The sequence below is a fragment of the Salvelinus alpinus genome, chromosome 17 (assembly GCF_045679555.1).
Source record: "Salvelinus alpinus chromosome 17, SLU_Salpinus.1, whole genome shotgun sequence".
Lineage (NCBI taxonomy): Eukaryota > Metazoa > Chordata > Actinopteri > Salmoniformes > Salmonidae > Salvelinus > Salvelinus alpinus.
The window spans coordinates 2,458,700-2,482,296 of NC_092102.1; the positions used below are offsets into that span (position 1 = coordinate 2,458,700).

At 43.2% G+C, this 23,597-nt stretch overlaps 1 protein-coding gene across 1 annotated transcript; it reads left to right on the plus strand.

The window, feature by feature from the left end:
* Positions 1-20: 20 nt before the first annotated feature.
* On the plus strand, positions 21-21,087 carry LOC139541954 (angiotensin-converting enzyme-like). Its single transcript, XM_071346887.1, has 25 exons — positions 21-467; positions 4,572-4,739; positions 4,974-5,061; positions 6,307-6,450; positions 6,636-6,827; positions 7,189-7,286; positions 7,537-7,706; positions 7,825-8,048; positions 8,348-8,492; positions 8,636-8,734; positions 9,363-9,485; positions 9,735-9,946; positions 10,891-11,027; positions 11,302-11,460; positions 11,666-11,753; positions 12,362-12,505; positions 12,707-12,898; positions 13,183-13,280; positions 13,391-13,563; positions 13,831-14,054; positions 14,514-14,658; positions 14,760-14,858; positions 15,122-15,244; positions 15,460-15,644; positions 20,515-21,087. Exons 1-25 carry the CDS (start codon positions 240-242, stop codon positions 20,721-20,723), a joined length of 3,867 nt encoding a protein of 1,288 aa, XP_071202988.1. The 5' UTR covers positions 21-239; the 3' UTR covers positions 20,724-21,087.
* The last annotated feature ends 2,510 nt before the right edge of the window (positions 21,088-23,597 follow it).

Here is a 23,597-nt window from a genome sequence, read left to right on the forward strand (position 1 = left end):
TGGGCTGGGTTAGACTGCTAGCTACTTAAAAGGAGCTGGCTGTGGCGGCTCAGCATTCGAGGAACAGACAGTGGCTGTAGGAGAAGAGAAGCAGGAGGGAGACTGGGATGAGAAAAAACCAGGGAAGGTGTTACTCTACTCTCCTCTCACTGCAACAAGTTCATTTTTAGGCACCTTCTCCTCCCTCCTTCTCCACTTTATTTCCTTGACTTTATTGGAGAGACTACTCTTGGGCCAGAATGGCCAGAATGCTTTGGGCAGCGGTGGTGCTGGTACTGCCACTCTTGGGACTCTGTCAAATTGTCCTGCCACCCGAGTGGGTGCCAGCGGACTACCCTGCCACAGCGGACGGGGCTGAAAGCTTTGTCACTGCCTACAATACCACCGCCGAGCTTGTCACCTACCAAAACCAGGAGGCCAGCTGGACATACCAGACCAACATTACGGCCCACAACTCCAACAAAAAGGTAGGACTCCTCCCCCCGGCCCCCCCTTCCCCACTCTGCACACAGCACACAGAGGTGTTTCAATGAAAGGTTGACAGTAGTTGGATTAGTTAGTTGTTAGCCTCTTCAGTCCAGTGCGAACCATTATGTACCAGTTAGAGTTGTGGGTAACACTTTACTGTAGCCCCCCTCATGTATGCATTCATGAAGGCTTTGTGAATGTTGCATAGCTGTTATAAAGGCTTTATGAATGCATAAATAAGGAGGTGGGTACTGAAAAGTCTTACTCAGTTGTGTTTGTCAAGGCTAGACTGGTTCCTTGTATGACAACAGCACCCATAGAGGGATGTTTGTTGGGTTGAGCCCCGCATGGCTTTACAACCAACCCTATTCATCCTCATCCAAAATGATATGCTCAGTTCCTCCCATTTTCTGCCAACTCAGCTTGTATGTTTTCTGAAATCATCAAAAGAACCCGCACACATGTGGTTTGAGCGTCTCCGAGTCTTGAATGAAGCCCGAGGGGTGTGGGGTGTGTGTGGAGAGGGTAGAATGGGGGTTGTTGTTTTGTTAGATGCCCATAAGTTCAAATGCCTGATTATTTTCCAAGCATTGTACTGGGTATTTGAGGAAAGTGCAATTTCACAGGTTGATGCATAACATGGACTTCCTAGTACACACGTTAAAGACACCGTAGTGCGGTTTAAATGGGACTTTTCAGAGTGGAGTAATGAGACATTTGCATGCTAGTGCCGCCTGCTTCTCTTCTACTGCTTCTCCCGTCTCACCATATGCTATCAGGAGACATTTGCATAACCGAATGGGCTGGGGAACCGTGTTGGCTAGAGACTGTGAAAAAATGTGGAAAAGTAAAGTGATCCAGGCAGTTGGAAGGATCAATGAAACTGCGGAGGTGTGAGGCAGTAATCTGTCGCTCTGAGAGAGAAACAAACACACACATACGCACACATGCACAAACACGCATGCATGCAAGTGCGCACACACACACACATGCACAAACGCGCATGTGCGCACATACACACACACATGCGCGCACCAGGCATCGAGCGTCTCCGCCAGTTATGAACGCTATTATTCCCCATGCATCAAATATTGGATCAAAGGGAATCAGGGGTTTTGGTGTTCTATAAGATCTGGCAGACAGAGGGTAGCCTTCCTGGTCTCTCTCCGAGTCTCCTCCCCGCAGGCTGTGACAATGAATTAGCATGACCCCCCATCGTGCGAGAGAAAGGCCTATTGACTGGTGGGGATGTACTGTAAAGTTAACACCAACATTCCATTCAACTTGGGCTGGGCCTGGGGATTCCTACGTCACTGAGTTAATCTTTGTCTCAGTCCTGTCGTAGTGGATTAGGCGAAAATCTGAAGCAAAAATGTGCTGTTAAACTGTACCATGGTAAAGCATGGTAAGCAATTGAATTAGACTAGATGTATTCCCCTTGCACCTCTATATGTACACACACACACACACACACACACACACACACACACACACACACACACACACACACACACACACACACACACACACACACACACACACACACACACACACACACACACACACACCTATGATAACCTTGCGGTCAAGTTATTTAATCTCAGTTCAAATGAGCTCAGGCCGAGGAGAGCAAAGGATCAAACAGCAGTCAGATCAGTCCGGAGGGTTAATATCAAGTAGGCTCTAAAAAAATGTAATGCTCAAAGAGCACCACTGGTTGTGGGCATCAGTTACTTTGAAATGCGGACGGAATATCAACTATCCAAAAAGTACATGAAACGTGTGCACCCAGGGCTGTCAAAGCAGGTCCAAATCCACGGAGTGGTGTTTTCAAAGCGTCTTCTTTCACTTAACTTTCATAGAGCACAATTGAATGAAGCATTTGTTCTCCTCAGAAAATCTGAAAAAATATGAAGCGAAGATGCACAGTACTTTATTTAGCCAAACAATGAGAGTACCATTTGAATTTGACTGAGATTCCTAGTTTTTCAGAATTCCAATGTTCTAATTGGGTAGGAACATTTGACTAACTCGTTACAGGATATCTTTCCCTCCCCATTCGTCTTTTTACAAATTAACTTTCTCTTGATGAGCTCAACAAGAGTGAACCTTGGGCCCTTTGGTTAATGACACTATACTACAGTCAGGGCCTCTGAATTACAGTCAATCTTTCATAAGTGAGTGAACACTTTCAACAGCCTTGAGAGAGAGAGAGAGAGAGAGAAAGGAGGAGAGGGAGAAATATACAGAGAAAGAGCGAGAGAGAGGTGGGGTAGTCAACAGCTTTTCACCTTATCTTTATTATCCTATAGAAAAAGAAAAAGAGAGAAGAGTTCAATCTGATGATATGATTGAGCGTGTGTGGCAGCAAACAACGAGTTTAAGAGAGGGAGAGAGTGGGAGAGAGGTCAGAGTTAATGCCTCAACACTGTTACCAGTTTTCCATCTGTTAATCAGTGGCGGTAGAGACGCAGTGGGTAAGCTGGACCTCAATGACAACATCACGTAACAGAAGCTACTGTCTTGTCAGCCCTGGCAGGATGTCTATGTCCTGGGCTGTGACAGACAGATCCCAGTGTCCTCCTGACAGTGACTCTATGCTTCTGTGGTTAAGATACAAATAACGCAACTAATGGACTGGAGGTCCTGTTGGAGAACCTTCAACCCCTAATACGGTGGACGTAGACAGAGTGCGCCGGACATTCCCTGTAGGAAATCACAAACAAGAAAGGCAGCTGGGGAACTACTAGGTTTTCAATTAGAGTTTTTAACAGCGCGGCAAAAACAACAGTACCCAAATGGGTTAAATTCTAATTTATGGAGAGTGCACAAAAGTACACAAAGGGACAGTTTGCAATGGGCCAGTCTACCCAGTCTAGGAACAAACACCCAGGAGGAAAAGGAGTCACTTTGTGTTTTCCCCAAACATGATACTACAGTATAGGGAAACCCAAAACGACTGTAGCTTGTGGCATATTCACACTCGGTCCACATTGTAGCACACATGGGTGTGTGACTGTGTGTCCTCTTGAGGTTATCATTCTCCCTGTTGGCCGTGTGTCATCTGTCTTTGTTATCATACAGTACACCCCGTGTCGCTGGTGAGGCGTTCTCTCTACTGTAAAAACACTCTTAACCGATAACAAAACAACACCATCTAATCTGTTTGTAATAGTCTAGTTCTTGGCAGCATCTGTTCTTGGCAGGTAAAACACGTAAACTGTCAGAAGTAGTCACTAAGGTGAACCGAGGCGGTTTGGCTGAAGCCTCTCAACCATTTGACGTATCTGTATTGATTTTCAGTCAGTGTCATAATGGACAGGATAACATGTTATGTGCTATGTGTGTGACGCCTTGAGTGGCCCTGTGTTCCAGCATCCCTCATGTATCAGCGTTATCATACAGCACAGCACAATGTTGAATTGACTGTATTCTACTCTACAGTGGCCTTCCAGGACGACGTCAAGGACAGGTCTCACGTCTCATATTATGAGTGTATGTACTGCCTACGTAGTGAGAGCAAGAGAACAGTATAATGCCTGTGTGTTGTCCTTGAACTGTGAGTGATGCTGCCACTTCCCTAGTTAAGTAGTCGTCTCCACTCCTTAATAAGATGCATAAGGAACTTTTTGATCCGGCGGGCCAGGGTTCTCTAGTCTTTGTACTCCCACTCAACCCCTGAGCTCTGACTGTTGTCACAAAGAGGGCCTTCTGGCCCACAGCTAACTGTCATGATCCCCATGAATATTCAATATGCTGTGGGCCTTTGCTTGGGATTTAGTGCAATGCAATTAGTCTAGACCAGAAGTAGGGAATAAGACAAATACAGTCGGAAATTGTGTGAGTGGCCATGATATAGAAAGGGAGACTGTACAGTTAGTGGATTCCTTGTTTCTGGGAAGTCGTTTTGTAATGGCTATTCATAGCTTTCTGAACAAAATATACAGCATCATCAATTTCCCAAATGATTGGATGTCAACGGTACCTGTGCGTTCTACTCTTCCAACTTGGACCGTGACTACTCAAGATACAGGATGCTGTGACGTGAGGGCCGTTGGGCTGCTACACTATAGTAAACCCCCATCACCTGTCTGTGGTTACAGGTGGAATCTGATGGGTTAAAGCAGGCCTTCACAGAAGCCTGGGGAAAGAAGGCCAAAGAAATCTTCTCTGATATACTGGTGGCCACCTTTAATGATTCTCTGCAGAGGCGTATCAAGAAGATCAACATTCTGGGAGCGGCTAACTTACCTGCAGGAGAAAGAAATGAGGTCAGTCCCATGTTGTTTACATCTTTTTAGAGGAGAGCTCTTACAAGCTTTGAGTCAGACTCGGAATTAGATGTTGTGCGTCAATGTGACACTGAAATGTCAACATGTCTGTAGCAGAGGTTATAAAACATAATATGTTAAGTTCAGCTGTTGTATGAGAGCATCGGCAAGGTCTGAATGGATTCAGAGAGCCATTTTGTCTTTTCACAATCTCCTTATCTCCTTATCTCCCAGTACAACGTCATACTAAGCAAGATGTCTGAAATATACTCTACTGCCAAAGTGTGTCCAAAGCCAGATGAATGCTGGTCTCTTGAGCCAGGTGAGTGGCTGTCTTCGTGTAATTACAGTTATAATTGCAATATTATGCTTATTGTAAAAAAAAAAACGAGGGAACGTTTAAGGGAAGAAGGAATAACAAGTTAGGAAAAGGATGAGGGTAATTCCTTTGAAGAGGTCTCTGGAGGAAGTGGTTCAATTTAAACTCTTTAGGAACATTGAAATGGCCTACTACTGGTCATTACTACGGTGCAGAGAACGCTGACTTCATCAGTCATTCCCAATTACCTAAGTGTTGGTTTAAACCCTGGCCTGTGGTTTGTGAGCTGTGCTCCCCAACAAACGAATGTGAACTATCATGTTGGGCAAAAAACATGAGTGATTCAGTAATACGCCCACGCAATAATTTTTTGCACTTACTGTAAGTCATTTCCCAATGTCATGCAGTGTAACGGATGGAAATCAAACAACAAATGTTCTTACAGGCCTGCTACTCTGTGTACATTTTGACACCCTAGTGTAGGGTTTCCCAAACTTGGTCCCGGGGCCCCCCCTGGGTGCATGTTTAGTTTTTTTGCCCTAGCACTACACAGCTGATTCAAATAACCAACTCACCATCAAGCTTTGATGATTTGAATCTGAATGTGCACCCATGGGTGGGGGGGGTGGGGGGGGTGGGGGGGTGGGGGGGTGGGGGGGCAGGACAGAGTTTGGGAAACCCTGCCCCTACTGTAACACATACTGTGTGTTACAGTACAACATTAGACATATCATGCAAATTCAGTCTACATTTCAATCTAGATCATGGAAATGGTTTCTGTGAATGTGTGTACACTCTCTTTAGAGTCCACTTCCCCCAGACGATTCCTCATTTTACATTCTACTAAAGTTAACATTGGGTGGTCCAGGGTCCCTCATCACAAAACAACGCCAGCCGTTGGATTACCCAAACTCACTTTGTTCAGTGGCCTTCAACTTCCCTCTTTCCTTACCGTCACTTCCTATACCCAACCTGTAAAAAATATATATGTTGTTTTTAGGCCACTATCTGCCTCCGTCGCATCATCATACCTCAAGGCCAATCTCTTAGCGAATGTATATTTTAGGCACCTCTCCCACTGAGAGGAGAGCATGAAGTCATCTAAACACTTCTACACCTCATTGTTTAAGAAAAGTTAAAACTACCATTGTTCTCTTTCCGTTGGCGCCGTTTGGAAATCCAGAAGTCCCCTGTGTAGGGAGTTTCTGTGTTCTGTAACTGAGGGTCTCTTTGACTTTGCCTCCACAGAGCTGACAGAGATCATGGCCAACTCACGGAGCTACAAGACACTGCTGTATGCTTGGGAGGGTTGGCACAATGCATCGGGTGTGCCACTCAAGGCAGAGTATCCAAAGTTTGTGGAGCTTAGCAACAAGGCCTATAAAGCTGATGGTAAAAATATCACGTTGACCTGACATATGGTTAAACCCCACAACTGTGTCATTGTGAATGTCACTATTTCTGGCACACTTCATAGGCATTGTAAGTTTGGTCCATGGTTGTAGTGAGGGAGACAGAGGAGAGGTAGACAAGAGGTGAAAGGTAATTGTTGATAAACGTGGTTGTGTTCTCGCTAGGTTTTGATGACACGGGAGAATACTGGCGTTCGTGGTACGAGTCACAGACTTTCGAGAATGACCTGGAGGCTATTTACAAACAGATACAGCCGCTTTACCAGAATCTTCACGCCTTTGTGCGCCGCAAGCTCTACAACCACTACGGCCCGAAATACATCAATCTTAAAGGACCTATCCCTGCTCATCTGCTAGGTGAGTTGACCTTTGAATTTCTTTTTGAACTTATAGCCAATGCAACATTTTCATTCACTATTTTATCAGCTCTTTTGTCAACTTAATCTCACTCCATCAAAGTTTAGCATTAACTTTAGGTAGGGCCCTGAGTTTTTCCTGACCACTTGGCCCTGACCTGGGCCCTACTTATAGACGTTACTATCAGACACATAATGTAGGTTAGAACAGGCCCTGCGGTTTCCTGGTCAAGTCACGTAGTCAGGAAACATCAGATGCTAGCTATAGCCATTGCTCACAGTGTTTGTGAATAGGGAGGTTCTGCCAGTAGATTTATTAAGCCTCTGGCTAATGCTAAGTGGCGTGTGCTTCATTTCTTCAGGAAACATGTGGGCGCAAACCTGGAACAACATCTATGGCATGATGATCCCCTTCTCCAGCAAACCCAATGTGGACGTGACAGATGAAATGATGGCCCAAGTAAGCTGGTGAAATTGGAGAATCAGCTCAGTTTACATGTAGATCACTGGGTGGGAAATAGTTGAAAGTTAAGAAATGGCAATATATCCCAAAAACAATATCTAAAACTCTCTCTGTGTTTGTTAAAAATAAAATCCCAAACTCTTGTCTAGCCTAGTTGAAATAATTTGTACCAACTCAAAATTCATCCACTGAAAGTCTGTTAAGCTTGGCTGTATATACCTGAAACACAATGATTTCCTCCTCCTAGAACTGGAATGCTACTCATATGTTCCGGGTGGCTGAGGAGTTCTTCACCTCCCTGGGCCTCATCAAAATGCCCCAAGAGTTCTGGGACAAGTCTATGTTGGAGAAGCCAGAAAATCGGGAGGTGGTGTGCCACGCATCTGCCTGGGACTTCTACAATAGAAAGGACTTCAGGTGAGCAAGTGGACATGGGGTTATGGAAATGAACTCTGGAGTCGAGAAAAGAGAGGCTTCAGTTACCCGATGCTGTGAAGATGAAATGTCTTCATATGTGATGTTTCCTCACATTCAGGATCAAACAGTGCACCACAGTGAACATGCAGCAGCTTTTCACAGTGCACCATGAGATGGGCCATGTTGAATACTACTTGCAGTACAAGGAACTGCCTTATAGCTTCCGCCGCGGGGCTAACCCAGGTTTCCATGAGGCAATTGGTGACGTCATGTCCCTCTCTGTGTCCACGCCTAAGCATCTGGCCAGCATCGGCCTATTGCCCAATGCAACCAATGACCACGGTACGCAGAAATATATCTATGGCACACTGTTATAAAACAATTTGATTTTTTGTGGTTAGTAAGTTAGTAGGTACAGTGTTGCCAAGTAAGTAACTAACTAAGTAGCTGAGTAAAGGAAGTAAGAAAGTAAATGAGTAAGTAGTATGAAAATAGTAGCTTAAGTAAGAAAGTAAGTTAGTACGTAAGTTACCTACTTGCTTGCTTGCTTAATTACTTACTTAGTGAGTAAGTTACTTAGTTACTTAGTTATTGTGGTGGTTATTATTTTTTGTGTGATTTAATTGGCTTGTTCATTGTAGAGAGCGACATCAACTACCTGCTGAAGATGGCTCTGGAGAAGATGGCCTTTCTTCCCTTCGGCTATCTCATTGACCAGTGGAGGTGGAGTGTGTTTAGTGGGCGCACCCCCCCAGAGCGCTACAACGCAGACTGGTGGCACCTCAGGTAAGTGCCAAGAAAAGATTTAACATGACGAAAGTTTGTGGAGGGAAATTGTTTATGTCCAAGATAATAGTACATTTTATACAATGGGAATATGTTTTTCAAAAAAACACTGTCATTTTGTCTTCCCTTGTTCACTTTTCAAGGACAAAATACCAGGGTATCTGTCCTCCCACCAAACGCACAGAGGAGCACATGGATGCTGGAGCAAAATACCACATTCCAGGAAACACCCCATACATCAGGTAGGATTCTTTTTCAAACCCTCTCACTCACTTCTTTCCTCATATCCACATACAGGTATAGTTTTATTGATGATTATTATGCACATACACTTCAGGAATAAAGACCACTGAGGGAATATAAATATTACAAATTCATTCAATTCATTAATACAAAATCAATCCTCAAATGCCATCAACCCTCAAACATTCCCAGAACATTAGCTAAGATTCACATTAAGTTATAGTTTGGGTTTCATCTAACATTAGGATGATAGCCTCCCAAAAATATTGAAATAACGTTTTTGATAACGACATTTTTTTTAACAAAATAAATGTCATGTTTTAAATGAAATATCCTTGGAATGTTCTCCTAACATTCACTAAAATGTGAACTTTTAAAGAATGTTTTTTTGCACCCCAAAATAAATATTGTATAATCATCTGGACAGTTCATATTTTGTGACATCCCCACAATGATTCCATACGACTATTCCCACAACCTAATGAAACATTTTGGGAACCTTTTAAAGAACAGACTGAATGTGTTCTGGGAACGTTCTTGCAATATCAGGCGAATGTTTTATGCAAACAAACCAATTGTGGTTCGCTGGGATGATTGATTCAAGATGTTGTTTTTGGTCTCCCGCAGATACTTTGTGAGCTTCATTCTGCAGTTCCAGTTCCACAAGAAGCTATGTCAGGCAGCCAATCAGAGTGGACCCCTGCACACATGTGACATCTACCAGTCCAAGGAGGCGGGAAAGATTTTAGAGTATGTGTTTTGTTATTGCCTCTCTTAGAACATTCATTACAGCCATATAAACAATGTTGTTACCTGATCAAGTTAAAAGATGAGACACAAAATATATTTAATCTCAAATGACCCTAAGATGTAGTCCCCCCCTAACTGAATCAGTCATAAAACATTGTCCCTAGACTTGCTGAAGCTAAATCATACAAAGCTAAATTAGTAAATGAGGCTTAACACATTTCCCACATTTCCCTCTGTTGAATTTGAAAGGACGGTCCTTAAATCCGGAGAATCAAAGCCCTGGACACAGGTGCTCCAGGAAGCCGTCGGAACAAACAAGATGGATGCCAGTGCCCTGATGGAATACTTTGGTCCCATCATTACATGGCTGGAGGAACAGAATGCAGCGTCGAATGAGACCCTGGGCTGGCCAGACTTTAACTGGGTTCCACCCGTACCAGAGGGCTACCCCGAGGATATTGGTGAGCCAGTAAACAGGTTTAACCGAAGGAGGAGGAGGATTTTCCATCAAATAAAACATGGAGAATTCCAAAAGTCAACCTTTAAATTGGTGGAGGAAAATGATCATCTTTCAATGTGATTTATTTGGTTATTGATGATATAACTGATGACAAGTGCACTATAATTAGCATTTCAACATGGTTACTTTGCATTGGATGAAGTCTGCCCCTCCTACTTTTGGCAGATGGATCAATGTTTTTTCCCCACTTGATTGATTGATTCATTTTATTTGTCAGAAGAAAAAAAACATATATACACACAGTACAAAGATTCAAACAGGAAAATATCAAATTCAGTTTATACGATTGTAGGACAAATTGAGGAAAATCTTAATCTATAACCTTTTGTTTTGTTCGATTCTTTTTTTATTTTTACTATTTATTCTAATTCATTTATTTGTGTATTTATTTTCTTTGTTATTTTTTATTTCATTTTCATTTTCTGACTAAGAACTGTGTTACAAACTCTCTATACCATCTATCTATAATTCTAATATGAACACTTCATTGTTGGTGATTCATCTATTTTTGTTGTTGATTGATTCCACTTAAATTTGGATGAAATTGTAGGCAGTGCAATTATTATTGTGATTGTTGTAATAGTTATTATCAATGAACTTGATAACGATAATAATGTTTGTTACTGGTGGTGGGTCTTTTTTTTCCATTGTTTGGACGTTACATTTAGAACTCTCATTGTTGCAAACTAAATTGAAACCTCTTGCTGAAAATCAATAAAAAGATTCTTCAAACAAATTCACTTCTCTCTTAAATCATGCATGGATGTCACTGGAAGATGAACTTGCATACAAATTCAAGCTATACCCTCAGATCTTAAGTTAGAAACAGGCCACAGTCACATAGCCATGTAGCTTAAATGTACCTGTACCTTTCTCTTTACCTAGACAAGATTGCAGATGAGGTGCAGGCTAAGAAGTTCCTGGAAGAGTACAACAGCACTGCGGAGGGGGTCTGGAATGCCTACACTGAAGCATCGTGGGCCTACAACACTGACATCAATGAGGAGAACAAGCAGAACATGGTAAGAGTTGGGTCTGGTGTCTTAATGGAGCATTGCCCTCGCTCATACTGTACACATTGGCAATTGGCTTTCACACAACTAACCCACAGCTCAAAAACTACTCTTAGTATTCATGAACCAGGGTTTGGAGGAGGTACAGGATGAGCAGGCTTTTGGTCCAGCCCAGCATTAACACACTAGATCCTACTGCACATCCTGCAGCTTTTCTGACCCATTTCTTGCACTTGGACAAATCAATGGACCGTTGTGACGAGTGAGTGTGTTCTGTCTCCAGCTGCAAAAGAACTTGGATATGTCTGTCCACACACTGACCTACGGAAAAGAGGCCCGCAAATATGACACCACAGACTTTCAGGATGGTTCTGTGAAGCGTATCCTGAAGAAACTCAGTGACATCGAAAGAGCAGGACTTCCCGACGAGGAACTGAAAGAGGTAGGAATGGGTTGTGTGTTTTTATTGACCCAATACCTTCAAAATGATCCCCTGTTCACTGACTAAATCAAGGGAAAAAATCACACAGTACATTAACCTCCATCGTTAATTCAATTATTCTACAGCTATTTAACAGGTATGTAGGACTATACATTTTTTTTAGGGCAGTTGCAAGTTCTTATGCTGTTGATTGCTTTTTTATTAGTACAACAATCTGCTGGCGAACATGGAGACCAAGTACAGTGTGGCTCAGGTGTGCAGAGCTAATGGGACTTGCCATCCACTGGACCCAGGTAAGATCCCACAATAACCTTGCTCAATCCTATGCCTGGTTCAGGGCACCAAAACACTTACCTAATTAAAAGGTCCATCTATTGTCCATTTTTCTAACTGGTTAGTATTATTAGTCCATGTGATATTTGTTTTACATCCAAGATATATATATAGTATATATATATAAAAATATATATACAGTATATATCACAACTTATCTAGATAACATTTGACAAAAGAGGTGGCAACTAACTCAGCAAAACCAGACAAATATGAAACTTCAAAGAGGTTTTTCTCAGTTTTTCTTTACTATGGTCATGTGGTCAAGATACACAAACTTTTTTAAACGGTTGGTCTGGGTCTTGTTTATTTCACATTATTGGGTCTTGATCTCATCATGGTCTTTATACACTTGGTCTGGGTCTTGTTTATTTCACATTATTGGGTCTTGATCTCATCATGGTCTTTATACACTTGGTCTGGGTCTTGTTTATTTCACATTATTGGGTCTTGATCTCATCATGGTCTTTATACACTTGGTCTGGGTCTCAAACGGTTGGGTCTGATCTTGTTTTGAGTCTCGAGAGTTCTGGTCTTGACTCTTTCTCTGGTTTGTGTCTTGTTTCAGACCTCCAGCAGATTATGGCTGAGTCCAGAGACTATAATGAGCTGTTGTTCGCCTGGCAGGGCTGGAGAAACGCCTCTGGCAGAGAACTGCGACAGGACTACAAGAGATATGTTCAACTGGCCAACAAAGCTGCCACTCTTAATGGTAAGGTCTTCAAAATAACAGACCCAAAGACATTTCTACAGAGGCTGGCAGTTGGTAGGTTTTCTAATTAGTTCAGGAAGGGTTTCAAGTACTAATATGAAAAAAATAAGCAATAGGGGGCAGCCTTGTCGGCCTCCGCAGTCTACTTATGTTCTATTCTGGCACTGAACTCTCCTTCACTCTAATGCTGTCTGTTCATAGGACACTCTGATAACGGGGCCTTCTGGCGCTCCCTGTACGAGACCCCCACCTTCGAAGAGGACCTGGAGCATCTGTGGAAGGAGCTGGAGCCCCTCTATCTCAACGTGCACGCCTACGTGCGCAGGTCTCTCTACAAAAAGTATGGCGGCAAACACATCAACGTGAGAGGGCCCATCCCTGCCCATCTTCTAGGTGAGACCAAGAGTCGGAATCCAGCATGGATTCCAGCACTAAGGCCAAAACTCTTTTTATGTATGACCATTGCACATTGATATTCTGCTGTTGTTTTGTGGATGTTCCTTGAGCATGACATTGATTGTGACAGGTCCACCAGGCTAGGGATTGCGCTGGCTCTGAATCTAAATCCCACTGTTTTGAGCTCTGTCAGGGGTGCAAGGCTGAAAGATAGCTAATACCTTTAACATTTGTTTAGTTATGGATAAAACAGCACAACCATGTTTCTCTCGTCCTATCAGGTAACATGTGGGCGCAGACCTGGTCTGGCATCATGGACTTGGCCATTCCCTACCCCGATGCCACACAAGTAGACGCCACACCAGCCATGATAGCCAAGGTAACAAATTTGACAACTACCAGTTTTTCTGTTTAACGGTGGGATATTATTGAGTTTCCATGTGACCTGACCAGGAAAACCTTATTGGGTTTTCCCAACTTTCCCCACAGGGCTGGAATGCCACCAGGATGTTCCAAGAGTCAGACAACTTCTTCACTTCTCTGGGGCTGCTGCCCATGCCTCCAGAGTTCTGGGCCAAGTCCATGCTGGAGAAACCCAAGGATGGACGCAATGTGGTGTGTCATGCCTCCGCCTGGGACTTCTACAACCGCAAAGACTTCAGGTAATTTGGAGGGATGTAGAGTCTGTAGCTTTCTTAGTACAGTAAAACACCAGAAACTTTGCAAAGAGCTTTGGAACTCTTGGTGTATGCTGCGGGGACTCACATGTACAGGATTGCAGGTTCGAGTTTCACTTGAGGTACCCCCACCCGTTGTCGTTGTATTCTAACCCTTTCAACTTTCAAGATGTGTTTGCGTTCCCCATGAAAAACAAAGATGACTGCCCTTTTTAGCCATTAAAATGTTGAGCTCATATGCTTAATTTCCAGGATCAAACAGTGCACCGTGATAACCATGGATGACCTCATCACCGTTCACCATGAGATGGGTCATGTGCAGTACTTCCTGCAGTACAAGGACCAGCCCATCTCCTTCCGTGAAGGCGCCAATCCAGGTTTCCACGAGGCCATCGGTGATGTGCTGGCACTGTCTGTCGCGACTCCCAAGCATCTAAAGGAGATTGGTTTACTGGATGTGGTGGAGGACAACGCAGGTGAGCTCTTACTTATTAATCGTTTTGACTCTGCCCTGCATTTTTTCCTGTCATAAATATGAGGAAAATAAAGGAGCAATTTTTGCTAGATACATTTTCAATTCACTACTACGACCTTCTTCCAACCCGGAAAAAAAATGGTTAAAACATGGTCCCGTGTGGCTCAGTTGGTAGAGCATGGCGCTTGCAACGCCAGGGTTGTGGGTTCATTCCCCACGGGGGGACCAAGATGAATATGTATGAACTTTCCAATTTGTAAGTTGCTCTGGATAAGAGCGTCTGCTAAATGACTTAAATGTAAATGTTATGTGATGACAGCATAGCTGCAGACAGAGCATCAACAAAATATATTTTAAAGCAATCTGTGTGGTGAACATAAATTAACTAGCTATATGCGGTGATTGCACTGTGAATGTGCTATGCCACTCTAAACGTGAATGTGTCTGTTCATTTCCATAGAGAGTACGATCAATTACCTCATGAGCATCGCCCTGGACAAAATTGCCTTCCTGCCCTTCGGCTACCTGATGGACCAGTGGAGGTGGAAAGTGTTTGACGGACGCATCTCTGAGGAGGAGTACAACAAGGAATGGTGGAATATGAGGTAAAGACTATTACTTTAAGTGAATAACCTCCATCCTCCACATCTCATCTATCTAAAAGAAAGACTGAATTGTTTCTTTGTACTGTGTCTGTCCCTTCCAGAATGAAGTACCAGGGCTTGTGTCCACCTGTGGCCCGCACTGAGCAGGACTTTGACCCAGGTGCAAAGTTCCACATCCCTGCTAATGTGCCCTATGTCAGGTACGGTGTCTGCCATGGTGTCTGCCACATTTATTACTGGAGATGAAAGGAGATGAAATCAGTGGTGCAATGTACATGCTGAAAACAATAGAGAGCCAAATGTTCAACGTTAAGTTACCTAACTTCAATTTGATCACTTCTCTTTCTTGCTCATAAAACACATGTAGGCCTACATTGCATTAAATTACATTCGTTCATAAAACAATTTTTTTTGTATGTGAGATGCAGTGGGAACGTCATGTGACTGTGTGTCTTCCTATCAGGTACTTTGTGAGCTTCATCATACAGTTCCAGTTCCATCAGGCTCTGTGTAACGCCGCCGGGCATGTAGGCCCTCTCCACGATTGTGATATCTATCGCTCCAAAGAGGCAGGGAAACTTCTAGGGTCAGTACTGTACACCCGCATACAAGTAGCAATCTATCACCGTGACAGCACTGTCCATATTTTAATGTGATAAACGATGTCGTTTTGAAGTTATCGTTCAGGTATGTAGAATTGTTGTCTGAAACGTATTTGTGAGACTATAGTAAAAGAGACAGCCTTTCTGATAGACTCTTGGACTTGTTTCATCTGTTTTATCCATTCCTTGTGTTTTGCAGTGATGTGATGAAAGTGGGTTTCAGTAAGCCCTGGCCTGAAACGATGGCTATGATCACTGGAAAGCCCATCATGTCTGCCAAGCCACTGGTAGAGTACTTTAAACCTCTCACTGACTGGCTGGAAGCAGAGAACAACAAGAACAATGAGGTCAGAGGCTGGCCTGAATACGACTGGAAACCACCAAGTAAGTCTGATAGCTGGCTTTAAACGCTATCTTCAACTACATTCAACTATTGAACTTCCTTCATTACATTTTAGTCATTTAGCAGACGCTCTTATCCAGAGCGACTTACAGTAGAGTGCATACATTTTATTACATTTTTACATACTGAGACAAGGATATCCCTACCGGCCAAACCCTCCCTAACCCGGACGACGCTATGCCAATTGTGCGTCGCCCCACGGATCTCCCGGTTGCGGCCGGCTGCGACAGAGCCTGGGCGCGAACCCATAGACTCTGGTGGCGCCCTCACACTGCGATGCAGTGCCCTAGACCACTGCGCCACCCGGGAGACCATTGATGGCAATTGCACTTAATTACAAAACTGATATTTTGGCATGTCTGAGGTGTAACTGCGTTGGAGCTGTCAAATCGGTCAGACGATGTTCTTGTGATCATTTGCACAAAGCCACACCCTTCCCACTCGCATTAGAAGTTCAGAGCGAGAAAGTGTAGTCTACATGAAAATAATGACGCTCAAATTGAAACTCATTTAACAAAATAATTTTGTTATTTTCTGTCAGCCTAATCGAGGTGTAGATTGTGCTTGTGGATTTGACAGCTCTAATGTAGTTTCACCTTGGACACAGACAAAACAACTGCTGTCAATCAATCAAATGTATTTACATCAGCAGATGTCACAAAGTGCTTATACAGAAACCCAGCCTAAAACCCCAAAGACCAAGCAATGCAGATGAAGAAGAACGGTGGCTCGGAAAAACTCCCTAGTAAGGCAGGAACCTAGGATGAAACCTAGAGAGGAACCAGGCTCTGAGGGGTGGCCAGTCCTCTTCTGGCTGTGCCGGTGGCGATTATAAGAGTACATGGCCATTAAGGCTAGATCGTTCTTCAAGATGTTCAAACGTTCATAGATGACTAGCCGGGTCAAACAATAATTACGGTGGTTATAGAGGGTTCAACAGGTCAGCACCTCAGGAGTAAATGTCAGTTGGCTTTTCATAACTGAGCATTCAGAGGTTGAGACAACATGTGAGGTAGAGAGAGAGATAGGGTCGAAATAGCAGGTCCGGGATAAGGTAGGAGCTCCGGTGAACAGGTAAGGATTCCATAGCCGCAGGCAGAACAGCAGAAACTGAATCAGCAGCACGACCAGGTGGACAGCACGACAGGAACAGCCAGGAGTCGTCAGGCCAGGTAGTCTTGAGGCATGTTCCTAGGGCTCAGGTCCTCTGGGAGGGGAGAAAGAGAGATGAGAGAATTAGAGGGAGCATACTTAATATCACACAGGACATCAGATATGACAGGAGAAATACACCAGATAGGACAGACTGACCCTAGGACAGACTGACCCTAGCCCCCCGGCACACAGACTATTACAGCATATATACAGGGGAGTGGTCAAGGGATATCATGGTCCCATCCGACGACACCCCCAGACATGGCCAATCAGGCAGGATATAACCCCACCCACGATTGGCCAAAACACAGCCCCCATACCACCTGTGCCAGACTATACTCAATCATAGGACCTACTAAAGAGATACGTCTTCAGTAAAGACTCAAAGGTTGAGACTGAGTGTGCGCCTCCCACATGGATCGGCAGACAATTTCATAAAAAGTGAGCGCTATAGGAGATAGCCCTGCCTCCAGCTTAGAAATTCTAGGAACAATAAGGAGACCTGCGTGTTTTGACCTACACATACGTGTAGGTAGCGTACGTGTAGGTATGTACGGCAGGACCAAATCGGAGAGATAAGTAGAAGCAAGTCCATGTAATGTTTTGTAGGTTGATCCCCTCTTTCCATCGGACTGTCAGATGGTGAAGCGTGATTCATCACTCCAGAGAACGCATTTTCACTGCTCCAGGGTCCAATGCGGCGAGCTTTACACCACTCCAGCTGACTCTTGGCACTGCGGTGATCTTAGGTTTGTGTGCGGCTGCTCGGCCATGGAAACTGATTTCATGAAGCTCCCGACAAACAGTTATTGTGCTGACGTTGCTTCCAGAGGCAGTTTGGAACTCGGTATTGAGTGTTGCAACCTGAGGACAGATGAACTGACTTGTTGGAAAGGTGGCATCATATGATGGTGCCACGTTGAAAGTCACTGAGCTCTTCAGTAAGGCTATTCTACTGCCAATGTTTGTCTATGAAGCTTGCATGGCTGTGTGCTTGATTTTATACACCTATCAGCAACGGGTGTGACTGAAATAGCCAAATCCACTAATTCTAAGGGGTGTCCACATACCTTTGTAGATACAGTTAATTCGGAAAGTATTCAGACCCCTTGACTTTTTCCACATTTTGTTACGTTACAGCCTTATTCTAAAATGGATTAAACAGTTTTTTTCCTCATCAATCTACACCCAACACCCCATAATGACATTGAATAATATTTCAGTTTTTAAACATTTCTAAAAACCTATTTTTGCTGACCCTTTACTCAGTACTTTGTTGAAGCACATTTAGCAGTGTTTACAGCATCGAGTCTTCTTGGGAATGACACTACAAGCTTGGCACACCTGTATTCGGGTAGTTTCTCCCACTATTCTCTGCAGATCCTCTCAAGCTCTGTCAGGTTGGATAGGGAGCGTCGCTGCACAGCTATTCTCAGGTCTCTCCAGAGATGTTAGATCGGGTTCAGGTCCGGGCTCTGGCTGGGCCACTCAAGGACATTGAGACTTGTCCCGATGCCACTCCTGCGTTGTTTTGGCTGTGTGCGTAGGGACCAACTCCATATTAATGCCCATGATTTTGGAATGAGATGTTTGATGAGTAGGTGTCCACATACTTTTGGTCATGTAGTATATCTTTCCGACAGATAAGATCTAAACCAGGTTTCCAATCAAAACGATTGTGGTGATCGATGGTGTTAAAAGCGGCACCAACGCCTAGGAGCACAAGAACAGACTCAGAGCCTTCGTTTGACACCATTAAGAGGTCATTTTCCACCTTCATGAGTGCAGTCTGAAATCGTATACATTATTTGTCTTGAGGAAGGCAGTGAGTTGCTGAGCAACAGCTTTGTCAAAAATGTTTTAGAGGAATGGGAAATTCGATATAGGCTGATAGTTTTTAACATTACCCAGGTCAAGGTTTCACTTTTTCAGGAGAGGCTTTATTACTACCACTTTTAGTGAGTTTGATACACATCCGGAAGATAGGAAGGCATTTATTATTTTCAACATAGGAGGGCCAAGCACAGGAAGTAGCTCTTTCTGTAGTTTAGTTCGAATATGGTCCAGTAGGACAACTGAGGTTTGGAGAAAAATGCATTTTGAAAGAGCTATTTTGAAATGATCATGATCTTTTCGTCAAAGAAATTCATGATTTCATCACTGCTGAAGTGAAGGCCATCCTCACTTGTTGAGTGCTGCTTTTTTAGTTTAGTATCAAAAATAAATGTTGATTGTTTTCATTCTCCGTAATCAGGTTGGAAGAGTAGGCTGATCGAGAAGCAGTGATGGCTTTATGATATTGCGCGGTACTGTCTTTCCAAGCTATTCGTAAGACTTCCAATTTGGTGGAGTGCTATTTCCGTTCCAATTTTCTGGAAGCTTGTTTCGGGGCTCTGGAATGTTCTGTATACCTGGGAGCTAGTTTCTTGTGACAGCTGCTTTTGTTTTTAGCGGTGCGTCTGCATCTAGGGTATTACGCAAAGTTCCGTTTAGATCATCAGTTAGGTAGTTAACTGATTTTTGTACTCCTAAATCCTTGTGTAGGTGGAGGGAGTCTGGAATGGCATCTAGGAATGCTATGCAGATCTGATAGAATCTAGCCCTAAAGCTCAATATTGACATTACAGATGTAGGATCTTCATTTGAGCCTTTTCGCTACAGAAGGAAAATAATCCTGCAGCAACAGGAAATGTGAATTATAATGAATAGATATATATACATACAGTACCAGTCAACAGTTTGGACACACCTACTCATTCAGGGGTTATATTTTATTTTTACGATTTTCTACATTGTAGAATAATATTGAAGACATCAAAACTATGAAATAACACCTACTGTATGGAATCATGTAGTAACCAAAAAAAGTGTTAAACAAATCAAAATATATTTTAGATTCCAATGCCAAGAGTGTACAAAGCTGTCATCAAGGCAAAGGGTGGCTACTTTGAAGAATCTCAAATCTCAAATATATTTTGATTTGTTTAACACTTTTTTTGTTACTACATGATTCCATATGTGGTATATCATAGCTTTGATGTCTTCACTATTTTCTACATCTAAAAATAAAGAAAAAAACCTTGAACGCGTAGGTGTCCAAACTTTTGACTGGCACTGTATGTTTTTTCCCCCAGTGCATCAGAGCTACCAACATTCCAAAGTAAACTTGAAACCAATGCCTTTGCAGAGAAACAACTGTTGTCAGAGCTTAAGCATTGATTTTAGTGGTTTGAGGCGCCTAGCAATGAAATCAATCCCTCCAGTCCTTCATGTGCTGATGAGTTCCTGCTGAAAGGAGGAGTTCGAGATTAGATAGAGGGGAGACAGGACTCAAATGAGAGAAATCCAATAGGTGGAGAGAACAATGGAGAGCAATACACTGGGATGTGGAAAAAACTGAGGAAGAGAACATGATAGAGGAGAAAATAGAATGGGGTTAGAAAAGAGGGGGAGCACAGAATTGAGAGACCTATGTTCTCAGACCCACTGACTGTACAACATTTAAATGGAGGAAAGGATACGAAAAATATACTCTTTCCTTTCTAAAGATGCATGAAATAAGTTGTTCTGAGTTTCGACACGAGCAATATTGAAAAGTCCCGTAGGATAAGAGTGAGTCTTTTCTCGCGAAGGCTATTGATGGGGGTATGATGCCACAACCTGATTTGCATCCCTCACCTCTGTGTGTGTTCCCAGGTGACAGCTCAGAAACGTCCCCCCCAGCCCCAGACGAGGGTAAAGTGGACTTCCTTGGGATGAGTCTGGACGGTGCAGGAGCTGCAGCAGGCCAGTGGGTCCTACTGGTCCTGGGTCTGGTGCTTCTAGTGGCCACCATCCTCCTGGGCTACAAGTACAAGAAATCAAAACGGAGAAATCTGTCCTCATCTGAGCTGGAGCTGAAGTGAGTTCACACTTACTAACCTTATTGGAAGATCCCCTTCACCTGTCAACAGCAGTGTCATCATCGGTGTTTGTTTGTACCGTGCATCCTGATTGGTTCATTTATTATTTTGTTCTGCTTCTCCCCTAAATTTGATGTCTTGTATATTTATTGTATAAATTTGGAGTCAAAATTATTTTGACTATGCAAAGAACAAAGAAGCTAACAGTTTTGTAATTTATTTGTAAAATTTTAAATGCTGAGCCTGGGGAACAAATGTTTCAAGTAATTGTTTGTAAAGTCTTTAATTGTGTATACATTGTTTTTGTAATATTTGATTTGATCAGTGAATACTTTGTCTTTCTAGAATAAAGAGAGAGAAATGTCAATTTGCTCTGTATTCATTGGCCAATGATGTTCTGTGTGGCAAGATAAGATGGATTAAAACAATCAATAACATATTCATGTGTTCAATATTGCAGGTAATAATGAGTAATATATTCAATCAAATAAGGGGTAGTAATAAGGGGTTATTTTTTTAAAACTATTTAATTACAGTACATCGAAACAGCACAATATAAAATGACCACCATACACTATTACACCCCCCTTCCTCCCCAGCCACTGTGTGAGTCAATTGAACCTCTGTAGCAATGACCACAGATGACTGGATAAAGAATCTCTTAGCAAAATACCTCTGGTGTCTCAGGTGACGGCTACTGGAGTGGTTACCCAACTGTCTGGATGAATACCAAATGGCACCCTATTCCCTATGTAATGCATTACTTTTGACCAGGGCTCATAGAGTTTCCCAAAAGCATTTTAAGGCCAAGTTCATCGTTAGAACCTTCGTAGGTGCATCGATAAATCTCCAAGCTGTTTCCATCTTCAGTAAAGTTGCACTTGGAAACGCTCGTTATCAATCAGACCAAGCGTTAACCGGCGATAGCCTATACGCGCATAGCTGATGTTTTTGGAGGCGTAGCTGCTTTGGAACCTTCAAATCAGTGAGCAGCTGCTCTTGATCATCGTCACGAAACAACATCTCACGTTCCAGTGTTCGAACTGGTGAACAAGGCTGCATGGGATTTCTCTTAATTAGACAATGGCAATGTCCACTTTAGGTACAATGCCAGGAGCAGCTTGTGGATTTGACAGCTCTAACACAGTTCCACCTCGACACCACAAAAAGAACCGCTATGCAGATGTTGGCTTAGGCGGATCTGATTGAATAGATCTGAACAAACAGATATGCTTTCAAAATGCGTCGTTAGATTTGTAGCTTTCTTTGCCTTTCCGCATCACTTTATACACAGAAGATCTCCGCTAAACATAGAATCAAGCTGTGACAGCCAATAACTTCGGAACGAAGCTGACTACAATTATAAAATTGTCAATGTCTTTGCAATTGTTAAAAACAAGCAAAGCATAAAAACATGTTTCAAAGTACCGAGATGACTGCATTAAAATATACATTCAGTAGGCCTATAGGCTAAACAGGGTTTATACATTTAAATAAATGTCATGTTATATTTTGCAAGTTGTAGGCTACACTGTCAAATTTTTGCCTCAATATACAGTAAATGACCAAGACTGTGGACACCTGCTCGTCGAACATTTCATTCCAAAATTATAGGCATTAATATGGAGTTGATCCCTCCTTTGCTGCTATAACAGCCTCCACTCTTCTGGGATCTAGAATGTCATTGTATGCTGTAGTGTTAAGATTTCCCTACAATGGAACTAAAGGGCCTAGCCCGAACCATGAAAAACAGCCCTAGACCATTATTCCTCCTCCACCAATCTTTACAGTTGGCACTGTGCATTGGGTCAGGTAGCATTCTCCTGACATCCACCAAACCCAGATTCGTCCGCCGGACTGCCAGATGGTAAAGCTTGATTTCCACTGCTCCAGAATCCAATGGTGGCAAGCTTTACACCACTCCAGCAGACGCTTGGCATTGCACATGGAGATCTTAGGTTTGTGTGCAGCTGCTCGGCCATTGAAGCCCATTTCGTGAAGCTCCCGACGTACAGTTCTTGTGTTGATGTTGCTTCCAGAGGTGGTTTGGAACTCGTTAGTGAGTGTTGCAACTGAGGACAGACGCTACGCGCTTAAGCACTCGGCAGTCCCGTTCTGTGAGCTTGTGTCGCCTACCACTTCACGGCTGAGCCGTTGTTGCTCCTAGATGTTTCCACTTCTCAATAACATCACTTACCGTTCACCGGGGCAGCTCTAGCAGGGCAGAAATTTTGACGAACTGACTTGTTGGAAAGGTAGCATCCTATGACGGTGCCAAATTGAAATTCACTGAGCTCTTCAGTAAGGCCATTCTACTGCCAATGTTTGTCTATGGAGATTGCATGGCGGTGAGCTCAGTTTTATACATGTGGCTGAAATAGCCGAATCCACTCATTTGAAGGGGTGTCCACATACTGTACTTTTGTATATATAGTGTATTTCATGATGTGTGACAACGTGTGCAATGATGCGCCACATATGTGATTTAGTGCATTATGATAGGGTAAGCATTAGCCTAGAATAAGCTACCTAAATATTTGCAGCCATAACGTGATAATATCGCTCTATAATATCTGTCGTCAGTATTGTGGAATGTTAAAGGTAATATTTTAATGGAGAAATTTTAATGGAGAAAGGCAGTGCTGCCTTTCTTTCAATCCTGTCAGTATCGACACGTGATCCAACGACGCACTTTGGAGCAGTGGAACGTCCTTTCCGCGTGGTGTTTTGGGAATCGCATGCTGCATCTGTTTGTAGGAACAATGCATTTTAAAGCACTTGTAAGCCCAAGGTCCATCGCTATCGGGAAACCTGGTCCTGGTCAAAAGTAGTGCACTACTGTATGTAGGGAATAGGGTGCCATTTTGGACGGAGTCA